Genomic DNA, 23,961 nt, shown 5'->3' on the forward strand with positions numbered 1-23,961 from the left:
TTTTTCCTAGAACTTCTACACCAAAGATATGAATAAACACAAACTAGATATTATAATTATGATGGTGTTGCATGATGTTACTAAAGTGTCCTGGAGGTGGACCTCCATAACAGAATTAATATTTGAAATGTTTTTTAAGATCGAAGGTAAATTAACTAAAGAGTAAAAAAAAACAGGTAAAGAAGCCTTTCTTGGCTGTTATAAGCTGACCCTCGCCTAATAGGGTTAATTTTTACAAAAAGAGGATTGAATCAATTTCTTTCTTGAAGTTAGATAGTTTTTATTTCTTCCTTTTTATAAATTACACTATTTTAACTTAAATGTTTAGTTGGTCGGTCGGTTGGTCGGTTAATCGGTCGGTCGGTCGGTCGGTTACTCCATTAGCAAATTATCATATAAAAAATATATATATAGATAGATACCGAAAGCGTGACACCAAAGAAACAAATAAATATTCATAAGTAATTATTATATACTGTAGATGGAATATACTACAAACTTAAAATTATAGTCCAAGTTATTCTTAAAGTCAATAAAATTGAGAGAAAAAAAAATCTTACTTCTTCGAAACTTAACATATTTTTTTCAAAAACTGCTGTTTATCATTCATTTTACTTCATTCCTTATTTGTAATTTAATTTAATTTCCTAAAGTGCCCCGGGCCCCCGAGGTCTAACTCTGTCCCTGCCTTCTGCAGCTCCCGCCTGAAGACGTGAGACAGGAGACAACAGCACTCTTCTCTCCCCACCTCCCCTCCAGCTCCTCCTGTCTTGTGCTGTATAGCCCTTGTGGTTTAGCGCTTCTTTTTGATTATAATAATAATCCTCCTGTCTTGAAAATATGACAAACAATGAGGATAAGTTGTCTCAACACAATATTACTCCGATCTGAGAGTGACCATGCGAACGAGCTTGCACGAGTGTATTAATGGCTACCATCTGAGGGGAATACTGAATAGTTGTCATCTGCTACAAGATAACTGTATATAGTTACTCACAAGGTTACAAAGTATATAGCTACATAAAAAGTTACAAAGGTGTGGCTACAGACAAGGTTACAAAGTATACAACAATTATTTAACAGCTGCTACATAAAGGATAATTCTGTAGTGAACATCGGAATCTTCAAACATGGAATCTGAAATTACAAATTCCTCAGTCTGAAACAATTAGGCAGCTACCAGCTTATTTACTAAAAATAATAATTGCTTATTTATTAAAAATAATAACTCTACAATTTACTTTTTTTAGGATTTATATTAGGTATAATTATTATTCGTAATATTAATATAGACTCGTGTGTAATACAGAGAGTAAATAAATATTTACACTGTAACACAAACAGAAACAGGTAGTTATTTCATTCCATAGTACATAAAAATGTATTACACTCGCATCACAGAATTCATGCATTGACAATAGTGCGAATATCAACCATTAATTCTCTAGAAAGACATTTGCTGGTATGTCTCCCGGCGGCTGTGTTAAGAACCGTGTCTCCAGGATTTGAAGGTACTAGGAGGAGACACTGTCATTTACAGTTCTTGGAGGATTTTGATTTCAGGAACCAACTCACGGGAGAATGAAGAATTCCGAAAATTTGACACGGGGACCACCTCATTCATAAGAGCTTAAAGGACCTTGAAAATTTGACATCTGGGAAAAAAAACCGCTCACAGAAGCTTCAAAGACCTTTAAATTTGATGCTGAATACAGCATCAATCACAAGAACTTGAAAAACTTTTTAAACTTTGCCTCGAGAACTATCTCACTCATAAGAACTTGAGGGACCTTTAAAACCCGACGTTCAAGGGCCATCTCACGCCAAAAAACTTTAAGAATTTGAGGTTAAGGATCATACTCCTTCACAAAAACTTGATCTTGCTGGTATCGTGGGTGAACAACATGGTTCTGAAAGTCCAAAGCATCATGGAGACGAAGAAGCAGATCTGGAGGAAGGTGTCAACAGCAGGGTGACCGGTGACGGGTGTGGTGCGGGCGTACACTATAAAACAGACACAGCGGGCCACCTCCACGAAACCAGCCCACATCCAGTAGTCGTACATGGACGAAATGTTACATAATGTGACCAGAAAAAATCCGAATATCATGAGGGACGTCCCCAGCGTGTAGGACTGAAACAAACGAGAGGGTCAGAGGCATTGCTTATCCTGGCTAGTACCTAGAATTTATTCATTGGTTTAATCCTTGAAAGACAGAGTATATTATACACAGTAGTATCTCTTGCAATATATTCACCTAGTGCTATGTATCTCTAGGAGTACATACACAGTGGTGTGCATTTCTAAGAGGACTTAGTGACCAACGTGTAAGAGAGACGATTTAATTATTACAGCTATTATTATTATTATTATTATTATTAAATCCTCGCAGATTATTCATAGCAAGATATAATGAAGGTCTGAGCCTCCTGTTAATCGCCTGAAACACTACTGCCTTAGCTAGGCTTCCCCTAACAAGCTAACGTGAAAGACATTGGCTTACCTCTTGAATAATATGAGACCTAAGTACTTTATTTTAGGAATTTAATCCTCTAACGCAATTACATAAATACAATAACGGTCCTAAATGCAGTGAGTCAAATCTAGGCATGTGATTACATTTTGCTGGGGAAGTTTATGCAAAAATGCAAACATATTCTAATGATAATTAGTTTTTTTAGAAAATGGTACATGTTACGCTTTATTTTGCGTTGGTACATAAGAGAAAGACAGAGAAGGGGGGAGAATATATCAAATAGAACACAGACAGATCCAAACAAGACAAGGCAACAGGTAAAGGTTCTCAAGACTCTAACATCGTCTTACCTTAAGATTGAACGTCAACACTTGTTGTAGGAAGAGAGTTACAAGGAAGTGCGTGGCGATGTAAAGTTTGTTCCAGAGAGGCAGGTAGGGATCGTACTTAGCCCTGGGGGCTTTGACGTCCTTGAAGGAGTCCACGTTCCCGAGACGAGGGGACCCGGGGGACCAGCCGGGTCCGTACATCAGGGCCCTCAGGGTGTTTCCCCAGGTCTCCTGGCTCCTGGCTTTCTTTATTATATCTCGGATGTAGAAGAACTGCAGAGATAAATAAATATGTGAGTGAGATTAATAGAAAATGCGAGAAAAATATAAGACACAATTCCATGACTCGAACATTTCACACAACTTAAGAATTGGAGATGAAAAATGTTTTGGCAACGCCATTGTTCTTTTTCTCAGATTCAGGTGTTCTTAAATCGCACTAACAATCTTATGCTACCATAAATATGGGGATCTTTATGTTTGTCTTTACTTGAAGGAAGACGAAAACTATATAAATAGCGATTCTATGAGTGCTACATCAGCCTCACACTGCACCAGCCGCCAAGTACTGCAGGCAAGCATTGCCGCCCCAACCAGTAACAGCCTGGGTAACAAGGCTATCAACAAGCTGTTACCTCAGACCAAACTTCGTGGTAGAAGACCTCTTCACATAATTTCACAACCACCACCAGGCCTCACATTACAACTACCATTTAAGCATATGATATGGTATTTGGAGACTCACAATAGCCTTTCTCCTCACCAATATGGCTTTCGCAAGGGCCGCTCTACTTTGGACCCCTTGCTCCACTTAGACATGTATGTGTGAAATGCCTTTGCTAACAAATACTCTGCCCTAGCTGTCTTTTTTGATCTTGAGAAGGCAAATGACACCACCTGGAGGTATAACATTTTAGCCCAAGCACACTCTTTAGGCCTCCGTGGTAATCTGCCAACTTGTGGTCGTCACCTTATGTGGATGACTTCGCTATAGCTTACGTAGGTGCTGGCTGTCATCTGGCAGCGGCCTTCTTTCAGGATGCGATTGACCTGGTTTCCAACTGAGCCACTTCTCATGGATTTAAATTTTCTAGTACGAAACCCATTTCATTACCTTCACTAGACGTCTTCTTCTTCCAGATATTCCATTGTATTTACACGGCTCATGTATTCCAGAATGTGATACAGTCAAGTTTCTTGACCTTCTCTTTGATCGCCGGTTGACATGGAAACCTCACATTTCTTCTTTGAAGGGAGCTTGCCATGTTCGGCTGAACCTCCTTAAAATTCTTGTGCATTGTTCATGGGGAGCAGATCGCCGGACTCTCCGTTTGCATATCACCCTAGTCTTGTCCAAGCTGGGTTATGGAGACTGTTACAAAAAAACGCGATATCTAATAAGCATAGAGATCTCCAGTGAATACTAGAAAAGACTGCCCTTCTAGCATCCAGCCTGTTACTGGGTTTTTGTAACAAGTAGTCGGTATCCTGGTCCAATTATCCATTAGAATTTTGTAGGATTCAATAGTGCTTCAGGATTACAACTGGTACGCTACTAACCAAAGAAATTAAAATTTAATAAGTTTATTAATAGCAAAGTTGTCTAGGCATATATTATCAAAGTAAATTAAATTAATCAATTGAATATAAAATAGGACACAAGTTCCTACACTTCTCTCGTGTACAGTAGTATGGTACTGAAGGCACATATCACATCTTCATGGCTTTTAAGTACCGTCTGGTACATGGTTAGTATTTAATAACATAATACAAATATATACAAGTAAGTTTGTGTGTAAGTGTGTAAGTGCTCTATGTAGTTCGCTATGTCTCAAGACTCGACTAGACTTAACCAGTGACTGACTAAAAGTCCTCACATTAACTAACTTCTTGACCAACCTGGCAATCAGAACAGCTTGCTTGAACAATAAAACGACTGATAAGCCGAACAACAATATAACAAGCAACATCAACACAGAATCAGGAACAAGGAGATAATATAACGACACTAAGTAGGGACCATCTGCAGATCCTCAACAAAAGTCAGAAAACTCCCATACTGCTGAATCTAAGTTCAGCATTAGAAAATCCCCGACTGTGACAGTACACAGTTACCAGTACAAATTAGGTCAGAAGCTACAGCTCAGGACCTGAGTTTCTCCGAGTGTCTGTGAGACACACAACCTCAGTACAACGTCGAAAATCACTAAGTCTAGGCTATGTTCTGTGAACAGAGTTACACAGAACCAACAACAAGAAAGCGACAGAGAGGATCTTCCAACAAGGGCCCACAAGGTAGAGCTGGTGTGGGACCTCTTGTTAGAAGCAACGTCCAACAGACAATCTCGCGCAGGCCAGGCAGACTACTCTAGGTGAAGTGTCATCACCCCCCTGATCACATGACTCTTCGTGGATTGCTGCTGCCCAGCAACACAGAAACTGGCAGCATAACGAGCAAAGCAATTGTTAGACAAAGCCATCAGCTACTTAACACTCGAACTATGAGCACTGAATAATATATAAATGTTACATCTTACCTAATAATATAACTAAGTCAAATAATAATATAAAGCAATATATTTACAATTTAGCTAATATCGCAAATATAAGCAATATATGAACAGGTAATATACATTATGCACATTGTGACCCATTCAGGGGTTGCAACAGAGACCATATCTATTCTGCAGCTTCTTCTTCCACTCTTCTAAGTTAGATTTCCTTTATGATTAGGGTCTACAGTTATGCCTTGCTGCCTTTCATTCATCCCCTGTTGAAAGCCTCTATGCTGAAGTGAATGCTCCTTCATTAGCTAATCGCTGTAATGCTCAATGCCTTCGTTACTTTGTTCGTGCTCATGACCTTCGTGTTCTGTCTACATATAGGTTGGTCTCAGACGTTAGTAAAAGCCCATTATTTGTTGGACTCCCCTGCTTACTCTGACCGTTTTCTCTTCGTCTTCACTCACTCTGGTCCTCTCTCCAGTTACCTTCCTTCTGAAGGTTCGTGTCTGCTCTCTCCTACTGCCATGTGCCAAAGCTATCCTACCTATAACTGCTCACTCTCTTTTTCTTGATCATTTATGGTCGCATTCTCATGCCGTTACTGTTTATACAGATGATTCTAAATCTTCTGACAGTGTTGGGATGGTGGCGGTGTTCCCTGACGATGTTATCTGAGTTCATTTGTTAGACTCAGCTAGTATTTTTACTGCTGAGTTGTATGCCCATCTTCTGTCAGACATGCACCATAACAAATTGCACTCTATTTAACCGCTTTTAGGTTTGTGGCCATCTTCTTACCACCATTGCCATGCTCGGGAGACTGTGCTCTCCCATCTCTGCATCGGCCATACTCGCCTTACCCATGGGCATCTCATGGAACGACACCCTATTTCTCTCTGTGAGATTTCTTCACTTTCTTGTAGATTACCCAGTTTACCAGCGAGCTCGCAGGATTTACCTCCAACGCTTCCGCCTCCCTACCACTCTTACCTTATCTTCTCTTCTTGCAGACGGCCCTGCCTTAGACTTATGATCACTTTTTTTACTTTTTGTCAGCAACTGCTTTGCTATACGAACTTTGACACAGCCCTTAGCGTCCCTTCCACCCCTTTTCTCCCCTCATCTCTGATTCCCTCTCCAACTAGCTGTTTATAGCCCCACCACTATTTTCTATCCTGCAACGCTGTATGACCCTTGTCGGTTTAGTGCTTCCTTTGATAATAATAATAATAATAATAATAATAATAATAATATTCCCCCCGAACTAAGACACAAAATAACAGTTTTCCGTTGTTGGAGTTGATGTTTACGTAAATTACCATCTTACACTTCAATAACAACAACACGACGATGATAAACTACACAAATGAATCTGATCACAATGAACTGCCACTATAATACCGAAACATCTTATAATACACAGTAATCCATGTTCTTACCCTCCGTGGAAATCATCTCTTGAATTCTCTATAAGGAATCAAAGCCTTAATCCTCCGTCGAATTCAAGCCCCAATCCTTCATGGGAATCAGGGCCCAGGTACTTCATCAAAATCGAGCCATAATTCGCCGTGAGAATCGAGGCCCTAATTCTTCGTAGGAAATCTATGCTCTCATACTCCATACAGAATCGAGGTTCTAATTTTGCGTGTGCCCGAGAAAGTGGAAACCTTACCTGGAGATACAAGATGCTCGAGGCTTGTGGCTGGTCAACAAGACCGTAAACAATCTCTTCATCGTCTTTCTCAGCGGCGAATGTACCGAAGAGCCGGTCCCAGATGATAAGGAAGCCTCCGTAGTTCTTGTCTAAACAGTACTTGTTGGCCCCTGTGGGAGAGGCCGTGTGTGAGGTAGATTATTATTCGTGTCATTATCATTGATTTTACTACTGTTGTTGCAACTACTCCTACTGTTGTTACTGCCTTCATCTATTTATACTTCTATTTATATTGTTACTGCTACTACTACTAATACCAATGCTTCTTCAACAGCTGCTATTACTACTCTTATATTCTAGTGCTATCATTTTTTCTTTATAAATCCGAATTTATTCAACTTGAACTCATGGTCGCGAGTTCTGGTTAACTTTGATATTAGTATCAGCTTATTCATAAGTGCCATTCACCTATGTGCGGGTTATTTGTGTATTATTCCAGTCACGGTATTGCCTTTTCATTCTTTATTATTTTATTTATTTCATTTTGTAACATTTTCTGTATTCTCAAAAAAAGAAAAAAAAAGAATAGAAAGTGTTTACCGATGTCGTTGTTAATAGCAGCTGTAGCTTTGATTACATTAACACTCCTATCCTCCAGGTTCAAGAGCTCTTAAGATTTATAGTACCAGTTGTTCATGCATCCCCAGACGCATCATCGCCATGCGTTAACCTCCCTCCGAGGCGAGGGGATCCGGGAACCAGTCGGGGTCCACATATCAGGACCTTCAGGGTGTTTCCCAAGGTCTCCTGGTTCCTCGTTAAATTTATCTCTTGGATGTGAAATTATTGCGACTCAGTTGACTAGAATGCGACCCGCCTTTGACTTTTCTTTTTTTTTAATTTAATAACTAGCACAAATTAAACCCTTGTATATTGAACTGTTTTTCTGTTCAACTTTTTATTACTGCTTAAAAATCTAATGTTGTTCATAACTAATAGTCAGTATCTCACCACATGTTACCAAAAACCTACCACACTGATAGCTGGTCACGTGGCCCAATACAGGAAAACTCGAGCACTGCTGTTCCATTTCTATATATTTATCTCTTACCTGCATGCAAATTCGGTCTACAACCTCAGGTGCCAGACCCTGAGTTCTGTTACCTTGTTAATATTAAAGTCTCTTAAAACAATGAACTGGATTATCTCCCGTTCTTTAGACTCTGTATGACTCCCTCGAGTTCAGCTCTCTCCTATGAATATAATAACAATTATAACGATAAGTATCATTATTCTCTTTATTTCTGGCTTCATACTGTTGAAAGACTCCAATCCCTCTTCCCCAAGCTCGTTAGTGGAGATTTGTGGAATTGGTCATGCTGAGAGATGGTAATTCTCAGGTAACAGTAACTTCAGCTCTGCTGGAAGAATCTCTGAAGCTGCCATTGCTGCTGAATTCCTAGTACAATGCATGGCGATATCCTCGTCGCTCTACTGAAGTATCCTAAATTATGTTGACACTTTTCCTTACTTTATGCATAACGCCCATCTTGTGTGATGGAATATGACAGAAAATACACCAAGAATTTCTTCCCACAATGTAACTATCATGTAGAGTTGGATACCTGCATACTGCGAGTTTCCACAATGGAATTGTCATAATGAATTGAGCAGCAACACATTGTGGGTGTTGCCATAATGAAGGGACGGAGCTAAGAGACAGGGGAGACTCAAAACTAGTCTCCTGCCCCCCCCTCCCCTTCCCTATAAGCCAGAATAATGCTGCTTCAAAACTAGTCTCCTGCCCTTTTCACTATCAACCAGACAGCCACCGCTGAGCTAGTATGGAAATTTTGGCGCTGTTAGTCACAAAGCATCTGTTACAAAGAAGAACACCGCACACTTTGGGTGTTCCTACCGTGTGACTTCCACCTGGAATAGTGTAGCAACACACAGAGGGTGTGTCCAGTTTTCATAAATTAAAAAAAAAAAATGATCTTGGTGTAGTGCTGGAAGCAAGTATCAGTTAAGGAGTGTATCGTACAAGGGAACTAGCAATTGGTAACTCATAATGGGTTTGGTGGTAGGCGGTGTTTACGTGTGCTTTTGCCTAGCAGTTATTATGCTCTCCAGGGATCTATTGTGTGGGTTGCTGCGTCATGGCCTCAGGAACCTATTGTGTGGGTTGCTGTTTCACGGTCACCCGTGTGATGGTCCTCTGCGTCATGGTCCTCGTTTATCCTCTCTTCTCTGTTCATCGACAAATTGTGAAAATAAAAATGCTTACGAGGGTTTGAAAAACATTGAGTACGAAGACCTGTGTGATAGTGCCTGGAAAAACAAACTGACGAGATTGTCAGAGTCTTAAGGGACAAGAGACGCCTTTGAGGGAGGGATCGAGATGCCTTGATAATGGTGAAAAGCTTTTGATCCAAAGATTTAAAACTACGCTCCCTTTCCTAGGATCAAAGTTAATTTGCCTACCATTCCTCAGGCGCTGTATAACCCCTAATGGTGCTGCGCTTCCACAAAATATACAGGGACGACAGTTTTCACGAGACAAGTAATTTATCTGTTTCAAAGTTAACACAATCAACGATTTTTTTTAAATAAACTGTAAGATAATAACTATTCTGAAAATATCAAGGTGGCAGCAAAGTAATACCAACCACAGAGAGATAAAACTGACGTCTTACATTATCAAAATCTTTGATGGAGTTTAATAATGCAAGGTTACTAACCACATTGCTAACCACAACTGTTTCACAACCCAGGTCAGCAGTGGTTTACAGCAGGTCGCTCCTGCCTTAAGTAACTACCTGGTCACTACGACATACATGGTCTTTGATGCTTTGGGAGACAAACAAAACGAGGATGAGTGTACGTATCTTGGTTAAAGACTTCGACATGTGCGATGATGGTGCAGCAAAAATGTGCGTTAAGGGAAAAATTAGAAAAGGGTGCAGACGGATTTTTAACTTTCTAACAAATAGAACGCAGAGAGTAATAGTATGCAGAGTTAAGTCAGAGGATAACACAGTGAAAAGCTCTGTTCCCCAAGGCACAGTAGTCACCTTCACCCTTTTCCTCATCCTTATATCCAACATAGACAGAAACATAAATCATAGTACTGTCTTCCTTTGCACACGATACTAGAATCCACATGAGAGTGTCATCCATTGAGGACACTGCAAATCTCCAAGCGGATATACATCCCAAGTCTTCCAATGGGCAGTAGAAATCAATGATATTCAATGAAGACAAATTTCAGCTGCTCCTTTATGAAAAATTTGAGAAAAAATGGAACAGAGTGAAAATTAACTCCAATGTCCTTCATTAAGGTGAAGGACATTGGAGTGATAATGTCAGAGAATCTCACTTTCAAGGACCACAACGAGAACATTGAAAACATGAGATAAGAACATAAGAACATAAGAAAGAAGGAACACTGCAACAGGCCTACTGACCCATGCGGAGCAGGTCCATGTCCCCCCCCGGATTAGACCAATGACCCATCCCCCCCCGGATTAGCCCAATGACCCACCCAGTCTGATCATCTCCACTCAAGGATGGAGCACTGCACCAGACCCAGCAGCACAAGTTAGTCAGGGCCAACTCACACCCACCCACTCCCACTCATGTATTTATCTAACCTATTTTTAAAACTACACAACGTTTTAGCCTGAATAACTGTACTCGGGAGTTTGTTTCACTCATCCACAACTCTATTACCAAACCAGTGCTTTCCTATATCCTTTCTGAATCTGAATTTTTCCAACTTGAAACCATTGCTGCGAGTCCTGTCTTGGCTGGAAATTTTCAGCACGCTATTTACATCCCCTTTATTTATTCCTGTTTTCCATTTATACACCTCGATCATATCCTCCCTAATTCTACGCCTTTCGAGAGAGTGCAGATTCAGGGCCCTTAGATTCAGATGCTAAGCTAATGAAAGTCTTCTGTTCTCTCTAGGCTGGAATGTTGCTTTTCATTAACATCTTTCAGGCGAAATTGCAGATCTGGAGAACGTACAGAGGATCTTCACTATACATATAAATTCAGTCCAGCACTGAAATTACTGGGAACGTTTGAATTTGTCCGCCTGTACTTTTCGGATCGCTGGCAAAAAAGATATATCATAATTTACACCTGGAAAATTCTAGAGGGATATACTTCGAATCTGCTCATAGAAATCACTCGTTTCGAAAGCCAGAATCTCGGCAGACAGTTCAAAATACCACAGTATTGCCATGAATAGTAGTGCCATGAATATACAAAAAACAAAACACAGTAAGTGTAAGAGGCTCAAGGTTTTCAACAGTTTCCCTCTCTCTCTCTCTCTTCTTATCCCTCCCTCTCTGTCTACCTGTCTGTCTGTCTTTCTCTCTCTCCCTCTCCTCCCTCCTTCTGAATGTCTGTTTTTCTCTCTCTCTCTCTTTCTCTTTCTCTATCTATCTATCTTCCACATACCGTGATGGACGCGGTGGTGGGACGGGGTGTTGATGATCCACTCTAGAGGTCCACACTTGCCGATGAGTTCTGTGTGGATGATGAATTGCACCAGGAGGTTGAGGTTGAAGTGGACGCAGATGGCCGGGAGGGGCACACCCAGCAGGGCCATGGGCTGGTAGAAACCCAGGGCACACAGCTGCTGGAACATAGACTGACGGAGGCCCACAGTCAGGTTGTATTCTTCATGAGAGTGATGTACCTGATGCCACGACCAGATCACGCTCACCTCTGTCAACATTATTATTATCATTATGATGATGCTATATAGGAAAGGAAGAGGTGAGGTAACATGTAGCTGAGTGACACAACCAAGAAAACCTGGGTTCGATCCCTAGATGTAGTTAGACGTATGGGTAATACAAGATATAGATAAGGATATGTTGGGATTGTTAACTTGGCGTGTTAGCTGCCCAGTGTAACCCAGTGAAGTCATCGGCTTCCTTACACATGCATTTTTGATTGTAATAATAATTTTTACACATATTATGTGTATTCACCTAGCAGTAATGAGGTACTTGATAGCAAGGAAACCACGATATTTAGCTTTGGTTAACTTGGGTTAAGAATCCAATGGAGTGTTCTCCGTATGCTTGTCTCAAAAGCAATAATATTCTGCATACGACAATGTATGCTTCAAGGCAGGACTTGAAGCAAGAAATGTCAAAGACATATATTAGAGATATCGAGTTGAAAGAGGAAATTATGATAACAAAAAGCAATGTGTTTTAGATACACTCAGTGGCGGCCTCTGTCGGGGCTCGATCTGGTAGTGAATAGTGAAGTACACACCTCCATTACTGAAGCTTTTAAGCAAGTACCTAATCGAGTTTTTTTTTTATTAGCTTTTAAGAGATATTAAATACAAGGGATAAATAGCAGACTAACAAAACTTATCAGTTTTGGGAAAAAAATTGAATCAAACAGAAATAGACGAAACAAAGCGTTAGGATCAAATACTTGTCAGAAGAACGTGTAGAAGAACGAACCTGACAACTCAGGACATTTTTGGGGGGACTTTAATAAAATAACGAAAATTACTAGGAAACGTGCACACGCACAAAGACACACACACACACACACACACACACACAGGGAGGCAACAACGAGTCATGGTACGTGACGAGGTGTCAGAGTGGGCGCCTGTGACAAGTGGGGTTCCACAGGGGTCAGTCCTAGGACCTGTGCTGTTCTTGGTATATGTGAACGACATAACGGAATCAAATCGGATGAGGATCAGACAGGACTACAAAGAGACCTGGACAGGCTACAAGCCTGGTCCAGCAACTGGCTCCTTGAGTTTAACCCTGCCAAATGCAAAGTCATGAAGATTGGGGAAGGGCAAAGAAGACCGCAGACACAGTATAGTTTAGATGGCCAAAGACTGCAAACCTCACTCAAGGAAAAAGATCTGGGGGTGAGTATAACACCGAGCATATCTCATAAGGCGCACATCAATCAGATAACTGCTGCAGCATACGGGCGCCCGGCAAACCTACAGATAGCGTTCCGATACCTCAGTAAGGATTCGTTCAATACTCTGTATACCATTTACGTCAGGCCCATACTGGAGTATGCAGCACCAGTTTGGAATCCACACCTAGTCAAGCACGTCAAGAAATTAGAGAAAGTGCAAAGGTTTGCAACAAGACTAGTCCCAGAGCTACGGGGATTGTTCTACGAAGAAAGGTTGAGGGAAATCGGCCTGACGACACTGGAGGACAGGAGGGTCAGGGGAGACATGATAACGACATATAAAATACTGCGCGGAATAGGCAAGGAGGACAAAGACGGGATGTTCCAGAGAAGGGACACAGAAACAAGGGGTCACAATTGGAAGTTGAAGGCTCAGATGAATCAAAGGGATTTTAGGAAGTATTTCTTCAGTCATAGAGTTGTCAGGCCGTGGAATAGCCTAGAAAGTGACGTAGTGGAGGCGGGAACCATACATAGTTTTAAGGCGAGGTATGATAAAACTCATGGGGCAGGGAGAGAGAGGACCTAGTAGCAATCAGCGAAGAGGCGGGGCCAGGAGCTATGAATCGACCCCTGCAACCACAAATAGGCGAGTACAAATAGGTGAGTACACATATGCTTGCTGCATACTTGGCTCGCGTCCAGCCTCGGAGGAGCTGGTGGAAATTCATGGTCTTTAATACATTGTGCCATTGTATTCATGTTTATGTTTTTTCTGTAAATGTATTCTGTTTATTAATAAATGTTCACATAGAATATAAAATATGTAGGGGGTGGTAGGAGAAGAAAATATTCAAACAGCTCCGGGGAGAACCTTGAGTTTTCCCTGAGGTACGTTTATTGTCTTCTCTGAGGATGAGGGTCCCCATTCCAGCTATAGAGGTGGTACTTCCCTATATATTTTGTATAAAGTATATATATATACATATATATATATATATATATATATATATATATATATATATATATATATATATATATATATATATATATATATATATATATATTTTATAGGTAGTAGGTTGTTAGGTAAGACACATATGCAACAGTTAGGTATCTTTATTTCGAAACGTTTCGCCTACACAGTAGGCTTCTTCAGTCGAGTACAGAAAAGTTGATAGAAGCAGAAGATACTTGAAGACGATGTAATCAGTCCATCACCCTTAAAGTTTTGAGGTGGTCAGTCCCTCAGTCTGGAGAAGAGCATTGTTCCGTTGTCTGAAACAATATGAAGTTGAAGTGACAGAATGGGTCTTATATAGTGCCAGGAGGTGAGACGTAGGTTGCTTTGGGAGGGCAGGTCCCTCTCAAACCCAGCCGTTCTCACTAGTAGAGGTTGTCGAAGTTGATGGTCTGTACCAAGATACCCTTGTGTTGCAGTGTCTGACAGAATGAACATTAAAATGGTATAAAATACCGACAGATTGTTAGGTAAGACACATATGCAACAGTTAGGTATCTGTCAGACAATGCAACACAAGGGTATCTTGGTACAGACCATCAACTTCGACAACCTCTACTAGTGAGAACGGCTGGGTTTGAGAGGGACCTGCCCTCCCAAAGCAACCTACGTCTCACCTCCTGGCACTATATAAGGCCCCATTCTGTCACTTCAACTTCATATTGTTTCAGACAACGAAACAATGCTCTTCTCCAGACTGAGGGACTGACCACCTCAAAACTTTAAGGGTGATGGACTGATTACATCGTCTTCAAGTATCTTCTGCTTCTATCAACTTTTCTGTACTCGACTGAAGAAGCCTACTGTGTAGGCGAAACGTTTCGAAATAAAGATACCTAACTGTTGCATATGTGTCTTACCTAACAATCTGTCGGTATTTTATACCATTTTAATGTTCAGGTAGTAGGTTGGTAGACAGCAACCACCCAGGGAGGTACTACCGTCCTGCCAAGTGAGTGTAAAACGAAAGCCTGTAATTGTTTTACATGATGGTAGGATTACTGGTGTCCTTTTTTCTGTCTCATGAACATGCAAAATTTCAGGTACGTCTTGCTACTTCTACTTACACTCAGGTCACACTACACATACATGTACAAGCGTATATATACATACCCCTCTGGGTTTTCTTCTATTTTCTTTCTAGTTCTTGTTCTTGTTTATTTCCTCTTATTTCCATGGGGAAGTGGAACAGAATTCTTCCTCCGTAGGTCATGCGTGTTGTAAGAGGCGACTAAAATGCCGGGAGCAAGGGGCTAGTAACCCCTTCTCCTGTATATATTACTAAATTTGAAAGGAGAAACTTTGGTTTTTTCTTTTGGGCCACCCTGCCTTGGTGGGATACGGCCGGTGTGTTGAAAGAAAGATATATATATATATATATATATATATATATATATATATATATATATATATATATATATATATATATATATATATATATATATATATATATATATATATATATATATATATATATATATATATATATATATCGTGCCGAATATGTAAAACTGGTCAATTAGCAAGAACTCATTTAAAATTAAGTACTTTCTGAAATTTTAATTTTTCACCAAAAGAATCTTAGAAAACTTACCTAACCTTATTATAACAAGAACAATTTATTTTAGCCTAACTCAACTAAATATATTTTAGATTTATTTACGATAATTTAATACTAAACAAACATAGTGAAATATATTTTTTTCGTTAGGTTCAGAATGATTTTGGTGAAATTATTGCATACACAAATTCTCGCTTGTCCTATATGGCAAGATGAGCGTTGCTATTTAAGCCAAGATCGCAAGTTCTGCCTATTCGGCACGACATATATATATACAGTGCAAACCCGGTTCTCGTCCTATCCGGTTATCGCACAATTCAGTTTTCAACCACTTTTTGGGGAGAAATTTTCCCCCTGTTTTCGTAAATCTGCCCGGAAATCACAGGCATACCTTAAATCGTCTCTCTTACTGGCACTTCGATGCTCGTTCAGGCGAACCGCAAGATCACTGCCTGTTTCGCTTAGGCAGAGACCTCGCGGTTCGCCTGAACGAGCAACGAAGTACCAGTAACAGAGACGATTTAAGGTATGCTTGTGTCCTCCACAAAGATTTCACAGGCCATTTGATGGACTGGGATGAGGCACAACTCGTTCTCGCCGAACAAAACCTTAGACGCCGACGGTGTCTAGAAACCTCGCTAATCGCCGTCACCGACACAACAGAACGTAACACTGGAAACCACAAAATTTCTAAAACATTAGCATACATGATGAAAAATTAAACACATGTGCAACTCTTGGGTATCTTTATTGAGGAAACGTTTCGCCACTGTGTGGCGAAACGTTTCCTCAATAAAGATACCCAAGAGTTGCACATGTTGTTAGGTAAGACACATATGCAACAGTTAGGTATCTTTACTATGAAACGTTTCGCCTACACAGTAGGCTTCTTCAGTCAAGTACAGAAAAGTTGATAGAAGCAGAAGATACTTGAAGACGATGTAATCAGTCCATCACCCTTAAAGTTTTGAGGTGGTCAGTCCCTCAGTCTGGAGAAGAGCATTGTTCCATAGTATGAAACAATATGGAGAAGAAGTGACAGGATGGAGCTTTTTATAGCGCCAAGAGGTGAGACGTAGGAGAGGTAAGAACTCAGATGTTGAGAGGTCCCTCTCAAATCCAGCCCCTCTCACTAGTGGAAGTTGTCGAAGTTGATTGCAGGTCTGTACCAAGATACCCTTGTGTTGCAGTGTCTGACAGATTGAACATTAAAATGGTATAAAATACCGACAGGTTGTTAGGTAAGACACATATGCAACAGTTAGGTATCTTTATTATGAAACGTTTCGCCTACACAGTAGGCTTCTTCAGTCAAGTACAGAAAATAAATGGTATAAAATACCGACACAATGGCAATATAAACACAAATGCAGTATAATGTGATCCTTTATTGACTACGTTTCGCCCACACAGTGGGCTTTTTCAAGTCACAAACAGAACTACCTGGGGTGGAAGGAACGCGAGTATTTATAGTCCGGCTGAGGTCAGGTGAAGAATGCTGCATCTGATGAAGTGTTGTCGACTTCTTCTTCAAGCTCTCCAAGACAAGCTCAACCAGGTCGAGCCTTCAATCCAGTTCACACTTGAAGAAGAAGTCGACAACACTCTTCCTTTCCTTGATGTTCTACTCTGCAAAGCTGACCACGAACTTCGTTTTAAAGTCTATCGAAAACCCACCAACCAAAACGATCTTCTCCACTTCTACTCTCACCACGACACCAAAACCAAACGTGGTGTAATTATAGGCTTCTTCCTGCGTGCACTCAGAATCTGCAGCAACGAGTTCCTTGAGGAAGAATGCACTATAATTGAACAAGTATTTTCCAAACTCCACTATCCTCGTCACTTCATCAGAGACTGCAGACGGCGAGCATTAAACATCTTCAACACACCCAGAGAAGACACTGCCGAGAAGAGATACATAGTCCTTCCCACCAACTCCATTGCCAAACATGTTTCCAACATCTTTGCCAAAACATCATTCCAAGTATCTACCTCCACAACCACGACCATCAAGGACATCACCAGTAGTAGGCAGGACAAGCCTCCATCCTCTGCAGGGGTATACATAATCCCTTGTAATGACTGCAACAAGTTATACGTGGGCGAAACATCAAGGGACCTCCAAACACGTATTTCAGAACACCAATACGCAAGCAGGTCTGACGACACAAGGAATGCCTGCGTACAACACCGTAATTCACACAACCACTTGATAAACTACAGAAACTCAAGACTTATCGCCACAGAAGACAACACTCAATACCGAAGAATCCTGGAATCATCACTTATTTCTATATCCGACAACTTCAACCAGAATAGTGGCTTCTATAACATAGCTGAACCACTTGCCAAGAAACTTCTTCATCGCTATCCCACATAAGAACACTGTAGAAGGTCTGCTCACAAACTTATCCAATCTCCTTTCCAAGCTACCCAAGTTTTTAGACTCTATAGCCCCACTCGGTACATCATCAGATGCAGCATTCTTCACCTGACCTCAGCCGGACTATAAATACTCGCGTTCCTTCCACCCCAGGTAGTTCTGTTTGTGACTTGAAAAAGCCCACTGTGTGGGCGAAACGTAGTCAATAAAGGATCACATTATACTGCATTTGTGTTTATATTGCCCAAGTACAGAAAAGTTGATAGAAGCAGAAGATACTTGAAGACGATGTAATCAGTCCATCACCCTTAAAGTTTTGAGGTGGTCAGTCCCTCAGTCTGGAGAAGAGCATTGTTCCATAGTATGAAACAATATGGAGAAGAAGTGACAGGATGGAGCTTTTTATAGCGCCAAGAGGTGAGACGTAGGAGAGGTAAGAACTCAGATGTTGAGAGGTCCCTCTCAAATCCAGCCCCTCTCACTAGTGGAAGTTGTCGAAGTTGATTGCAGGTCTGTACCAAGATACCCTTGTGTTGCAGTGTCTGACAGATTGAACATTAAAATGGTATAAAATACCGACAGGTTGTTAGGTAAGACACATATGCAACAGTTAGGTATCTTTATTATGAAACGTTTCGCCTACACAGTAGGCTTCTTCAGTCAAGTACAGAAAAGTTGATAGAAGACGATGTAATCAGTCCATCACCCTTAAAGTTTTGAGGTGGTCAGTCCCTCAATCTGGAGAAGAGCATTGTTCCATAGTATGAAACAATATGGAGAAGTGACAGGATGGAGCTTTTTATAGCGCCAAGAGGTGAGACGTAGGAGAGGTAAGAACTCAGATGTTGAGAGGTCCCTCTCAAATCCAGCCCCTCTCACTAGTGGAAGTTGTCGAAGTTGATTGCAGGTCTGTACCAAGATACCCTTGTGTTGCAGTGTCTGACAGATTGAACATTAAAATGGTATAAAATACCGACAGGTTGTTAGGTAAGACACATATGCAACAGTTAGGTATCTTTATTATGAAACGTTTCGCCTACAAAGTAGGCTTCTTCAGTCAAGTACAGAAAAGTTGTAATAAAGTTGGTAGAATTACCGACAATATGTAAAGTAAAAGGACACAAGTGCAACTAATGTGACATTTATTGTGGCAACGTTTCGCTCTCCAGGAGCTTTATCAAGCCTGGCTTGATAAAGCTCCTGGAGAGCGAAACGTTGCCACAATAAATGTCACATTAGTTGCACTTGTGTCCTTTTACTTTACATACAGAAAAGTTGATAGAAGCAGAAGATACTTGAAGACGATGTAATCAGTCCATCACCCTTAAAGTTTTGAGGTGGTCAGTCCCTCAGTCTGGAGAAGAGCATTGTTCCATAGTATGAAACAATATGGAGAAGAAGTGACAGGATGGAGCTTTTTATAGCGCCAAGAGGTGAGACGTAGGAGAGGTAAGAACTCAGATGTTGAGAGGTCCCTCTCAAATCCAGCCCCTCTCACTAGTGGAAGTTGTCGAAGTTGATTGCAGGTCTGTACCAAGATACCCTTGTGTTGCAGTGTCTGACAGATTGAACATTAAAATGGTATAAAATACCGACAGGTTGTTAGGTATCTTTATTAATGTTCAATCTGTCAGACACTGCAACACAAGGGTATCTTGGTACAGACCTGCAATCAACTTCGACAACTTCCACTAGTGAGAGGGGCTGGATTTGAGAGGGACCTCTCAACATTTGAGTTCTTACCTCCTTCGTCTCACCTCTTGGCGCTATAAAAAGCTCCATCCTGTCACTTCTTCTCCATATTGTTTCATACTATGGAACAATGCTCTTCTCCAGACTGAGGGACTGACCACCTCAAAACTTTAAGGGTGATGGACTGATTACATCGTCTTCAAGTATCTTATGCTTCTATCAACTTTTCTGTACTTGACTGAAGAAGCCTACTGTGTAGGCGAAACGTTTCATAATAAAGATACCTAACTGTTGCATATGTGTCTTACCTAACAACCTGTCGGTATTTTATACCATTTTAATGTTCAATCTGTCAGACACTGCAACACAAGGGTATCTTGGTACAGACCTGCAATCAACTTCGACAACTTCTACTAGTGAGAGGGGCTGGATTTGAGAGGGACCTCTCAACATCTGAGTTCTTACCTCTCCTACGTCTCACCTCTTGGCGCTATAAAAAGCTCCATCCTGTCACTTCTTCTCCATATTGTTTCATTTCATACTATGGAACAATGCTCTTCTCCAGACTGAGGGACTGACCACCTCAAAACTTTAAGGGTGATGGACTGATTACATCGTCTTCAAGTATCTTCTGCTTCTATCAACTTTTCTGTACTTGACTGAGGAAGCCTACTGTGTAGGCGAAACGTTTCATAATAAAGATACCTAACTGTTGCATATGTGTCTTACCTAACAACCTGTCGGTATTTTATACCATTTTAATGTTCAATCTGTCAGACACTGCAACACAAGGGTATCTTGGTACAGACCTGCAATCAACTTCGACAACTTCCACTAGTGAGAGGGGCTGGATTTGAGAGGGACCTCTCAACATCTGAGTTCTTACCTCTACTACGTCTCACCTCTTGGCGCTATAAAAAGCTCCATCCTGTCACTTCTTCTCCATATTGTTTCATACTATGGAACAATGCTCTTCTCCAGACTGAGGGACTGACCACCTCAAAACTTTAAGGGCGATGGACTGATTACATCGTCTTCAAGTATCTTCTGCTTCTATCAACTTTTCTGTACTTAACTGAAGAAGCCTACTGTGTAGGCGAAACGTTTCATAATAAAGATACCTAACTGTTGCATATGTGTCTTACCTAACAACCTGTCGGTATTTTAAACCATTTTAATGTTCAGTTGCACATGTGTCTAATTTATCAACGTGTCGGTTCTCTGAACCACTGATCTACAACCATTCATCTACAATATTACTTCTACTACTGCTACCACTATATATACCCTCTGTGTCCATGTACTGTTTGTAACGGCTTGACAAAGTTCCTGGAGAGCGAAACGTTGCCACAATAAAATGTCACATTAGTTGCATTTGTGTACTTTTACTTAATATAAGAACATTACAAATCGAGTGTGAGTGACTGAAGAATATGTCACAATACCGTAGCTGCAACAGTTCATAAATAACTCGAACTTAAGCCACCATTCGATCTGCGCCATTATCATCTGATCAGATGATCAGCGATGATGATCCAGGATGAATCGAAACGTCCAAACTGTCAGTTATCTGTAACTAAATCTGAGCTTATAAACCGTGGGAAACGTGCAAAGTGTGGATTATTTATGTTTACAAACATCTAAAGTTTGGGTTGTGTTTACAAACCTTGAGAAACGTCCAAGTGTGATTTATCTGTAAAAAACACCCATAAATGTGTGCTATCTGTGTTTATAATCCATAAGAAACGCCCATAAATGTGTTAGTGGAAATAAATGGTATAAAATACCGACACAATGGCAATATAAACACAAATGCAGTATAATGTGATCCTTTATTGACTACGTTTCGCCCACACAGTGGGCTTTTTCAAGTCACAAACAGAACTACCTGGGGTGGAAGGAACGCGAGTATTTATAGTCCGGCTGAGGTCAGGTGAAGAATGCTGCATCTGATGATGTACCGAGTTGGGTTGTAGAGTCTAAAAACTTGGGTAGCTTGGAAAGGAGACTGGACAAGTTTGTGAGCAGACCTTCTACAGTGTTCTTATGTGGGATAGCGATGAAGAAGTTTCTTGGCAAGTGGTTCAGCTATGTTATAGAAGCCACTATTCTGGTTGAAGTTGTCGGATATAGAAATAAGTGATGATTCCAGGATTCTTCGGTATTGAGTGTTGTCTTCTGTGGCGATAAGTCTTGAGTTTCTGTAGTTTATCAAGTGGTTGTGTGAATTACGGTGTTGTACGCAGGCATTCCTTGTGTCGTCAGACCTGCTTGCGTATTGGTGTTCTGAAATACGTGTTTGGAGGTCCCTTGATGTTTCGCCCACGTATAACTTGTTGCAGTCATTACAAGGGATTATGTATACCCCTGCAGAGGATGGAGGCTTGTCCTGCCTACTACTGGTGATGTCCTTGATGGTCGTGGTTGTGGAGGTAGATACTTGGAATGATGTTTTGGCAAAGATGTTGGAAACATGTTTGGCAATGGAGTTGGTGGGAAGGACTATGTATCTCTTCTCGGCAGTGTCTTCTCTGGGTGTGTTGAAGATGTTTAGTGCTCGCCGTCTGCAGTCTCTGATGAAGTGACGAGGATAGTGGAGTTTGGAAAATACCTGTTCAATTATAGTGCATTCTTCCTCAAGGAACTCGTTGCTGCAGATTCTGAGTGCACGCAGGAAGAAGCCTATAATTACACCACGTTTGGTTTTGGTGTCGTGGTGAGAGTAGAAGTGGAGAAGATCGTTTTGGTTGGTGGGTTTTCGATAGACTTTAAAACGAAGTTCGTGGTCAGCTTTGCAGAGTAGAACATCAAGGAAAGGAAGAGTGTTGTCGACCTCTTCTTCAAGTGTGAACTGGATTGAAGGCTCGACCTGGTTGAGCTTGTCTTGGAGAGCTTGAACGTTGAAGCGTTTAGGAGTTATGAGGAGAATGTCGTCAACATAACGGAGCCAGGTGACAGACGAAGGAATAATGGTGGAGAAACGTTCGGCTTCTAGATGTTCCATGTATAGGTTCGCTAGGACTGCACTGAGTGGCGAACCCATGGGTAGTCCAAAAGTCTGCTGAAAGAGGTGATTTTCAAAAGAGAAACACGTAAAGCCAACACATAGTTCAACCAGGTCGATGAAGTCGCTGGCTGGAATGGGAAGATCAAGTGAATCGTCAATTTTCTTGCGCAAGAGATCGATGGCTTGTTTAGTAGGTACTTTAGTGAATAGGGAAGTCACGTCAAGGCTGGAAAGTTTCTTGTTCCTGATGTTGATGTTGCGAATGCGATTGAGAAGATCACCTGAGTGTTTGAGATGTGCTGGACTGATAGTGCCCAAGAGTTTCGAGAGGTGTTTGGCGAGAATTCCTGAGAGCTTGTGGGGAGCACTGCCTATTCCCGAGGATATGGGCCTCAGTGGGATACCAGGCTTGTGAGTCTTTGGCAGGCCGTACATTCTGGCAGGTCTGGGGTTGCTGGGCATGGTGTGCAGAAGTTTCTTCCCTTGTTCTGAGCTCCTCAGAATGCGGCGAGTCCTTTGAAGAAAAGTTTTAGTAAGGTTGTCCACTTGGTTAGTTGTGAGAGGTTTGTAGGTATCTGGGTCATTAAGTAGATTGAGCATTTTGTTCCTGTAATCGTCAGTGTTCATGATAACAACACCACCTCCTTTATCAGCGGTGGTGACCCTGATGGTCGTGTCTTCTGCTAAACCTTTGAGTGCATTGATGTAACTCGCGTTCCTTCCACCCCAGGTAGTTCTGTTTGTGACTTGAAAAAGCCCACTGTGTGGGCGAAACGTAGTCAATAAAGGATCACATTATACTGCATTTGTGTTTATATTGCCATTGTGTCGGTATTTTATACCATTTATTTCCATCGTGTCAAACACTGCAGTAGAAATGGATCCTTCACACAGAGAATACCTGGACCTTCTCCTAAAAGCTTACTCACTTCGCAACAGACACATTTTTCTTCGTGACTGCATCCAAGAAATGGTCTTACCAAGATCTACTCCTCCTCAAATTGCCAACATCAAACCACCTTTCTCCGCTACAGCTCGGACCTACCTTGAAGAGTGTGCAGATGACTTAAACAATGCTACAAAGGAAGCTTTTCTCCAAGCCAGAACACTAGGCACAACACTCCGGGGCAACATGAACAGACGCACCGCCGAAATCATTCGCAGCAGAGTTACCACAGCGAATGTTCAACAGAAGATCAGACTTACTAGGAAACTACAAACACTCTGCGATAATAGTAATTGGAAAAGTTTAGGAAGACCTGAAATTATTCAAAATCTTTCATCTCGTCCACTGTCAACCACAGAAACTGAAGCCCTCAGCTTAGGCCTCAAATTCGCAACAGGAATTACGAAACCAAAACAAGACCTCAATTTCATCGCCAAAAACTACAGACACAATGACTCC

General features: G+C 41.2%; 1 protein-coding gene across 1 annotated transcript in view; it reads right to left on the reverse strand.

Annotated features, from left to right (window-relative positions):
- Positions 1-255: 255 nt before the first annotated feature.
- Positions 256-23,961, reverse strand: part of LOC128696249 (alkylglycerol monooxygenase-like) — a 40,112-nt gene continuing 16,406 nt past the window's right edge. The window contains exons 3-7 of the mRNA XM_070092237.1: positions 13,580-13,664; positions 11,435-11,807; positions 6,983-7,134; positions 2,828-3,079; positions 256-2,134 (exon numbers count right to left, since the gene is read on the reverse strand). Coding sequence (XP_069948338.1) covers positions 1,865-2,134; positions 2,828-3,079; positions 6,983-7,134; positions 11,435-11,807; positions 13,580-13,664 — 1,132 coding nt within the window. The 3' untranslated portion in view covers positions 256-1,864. The remainder of the gene's footprint in view (positions 2,135-2,827; positions 3,080-6,982; positions 7,135-11,434; positions 11,808-13,579; positions 13,665-23,961) is intronic.

The sequence above is a fragment of the Cherax quadricarinatus genome, chromosome 39 (genome assembly GCF_038502225.1).
Source record: "Cherax quadricarinatus isolate ZL_2023a chromosome 39, ASM3850222v1, whole genome shotgun sequence".
NCBI lineage: Eukaryota > Metazoa > Arthropoda > Malacostraca > Decapoda > Parastacidae > Cherax > Cherax quadricarinatus.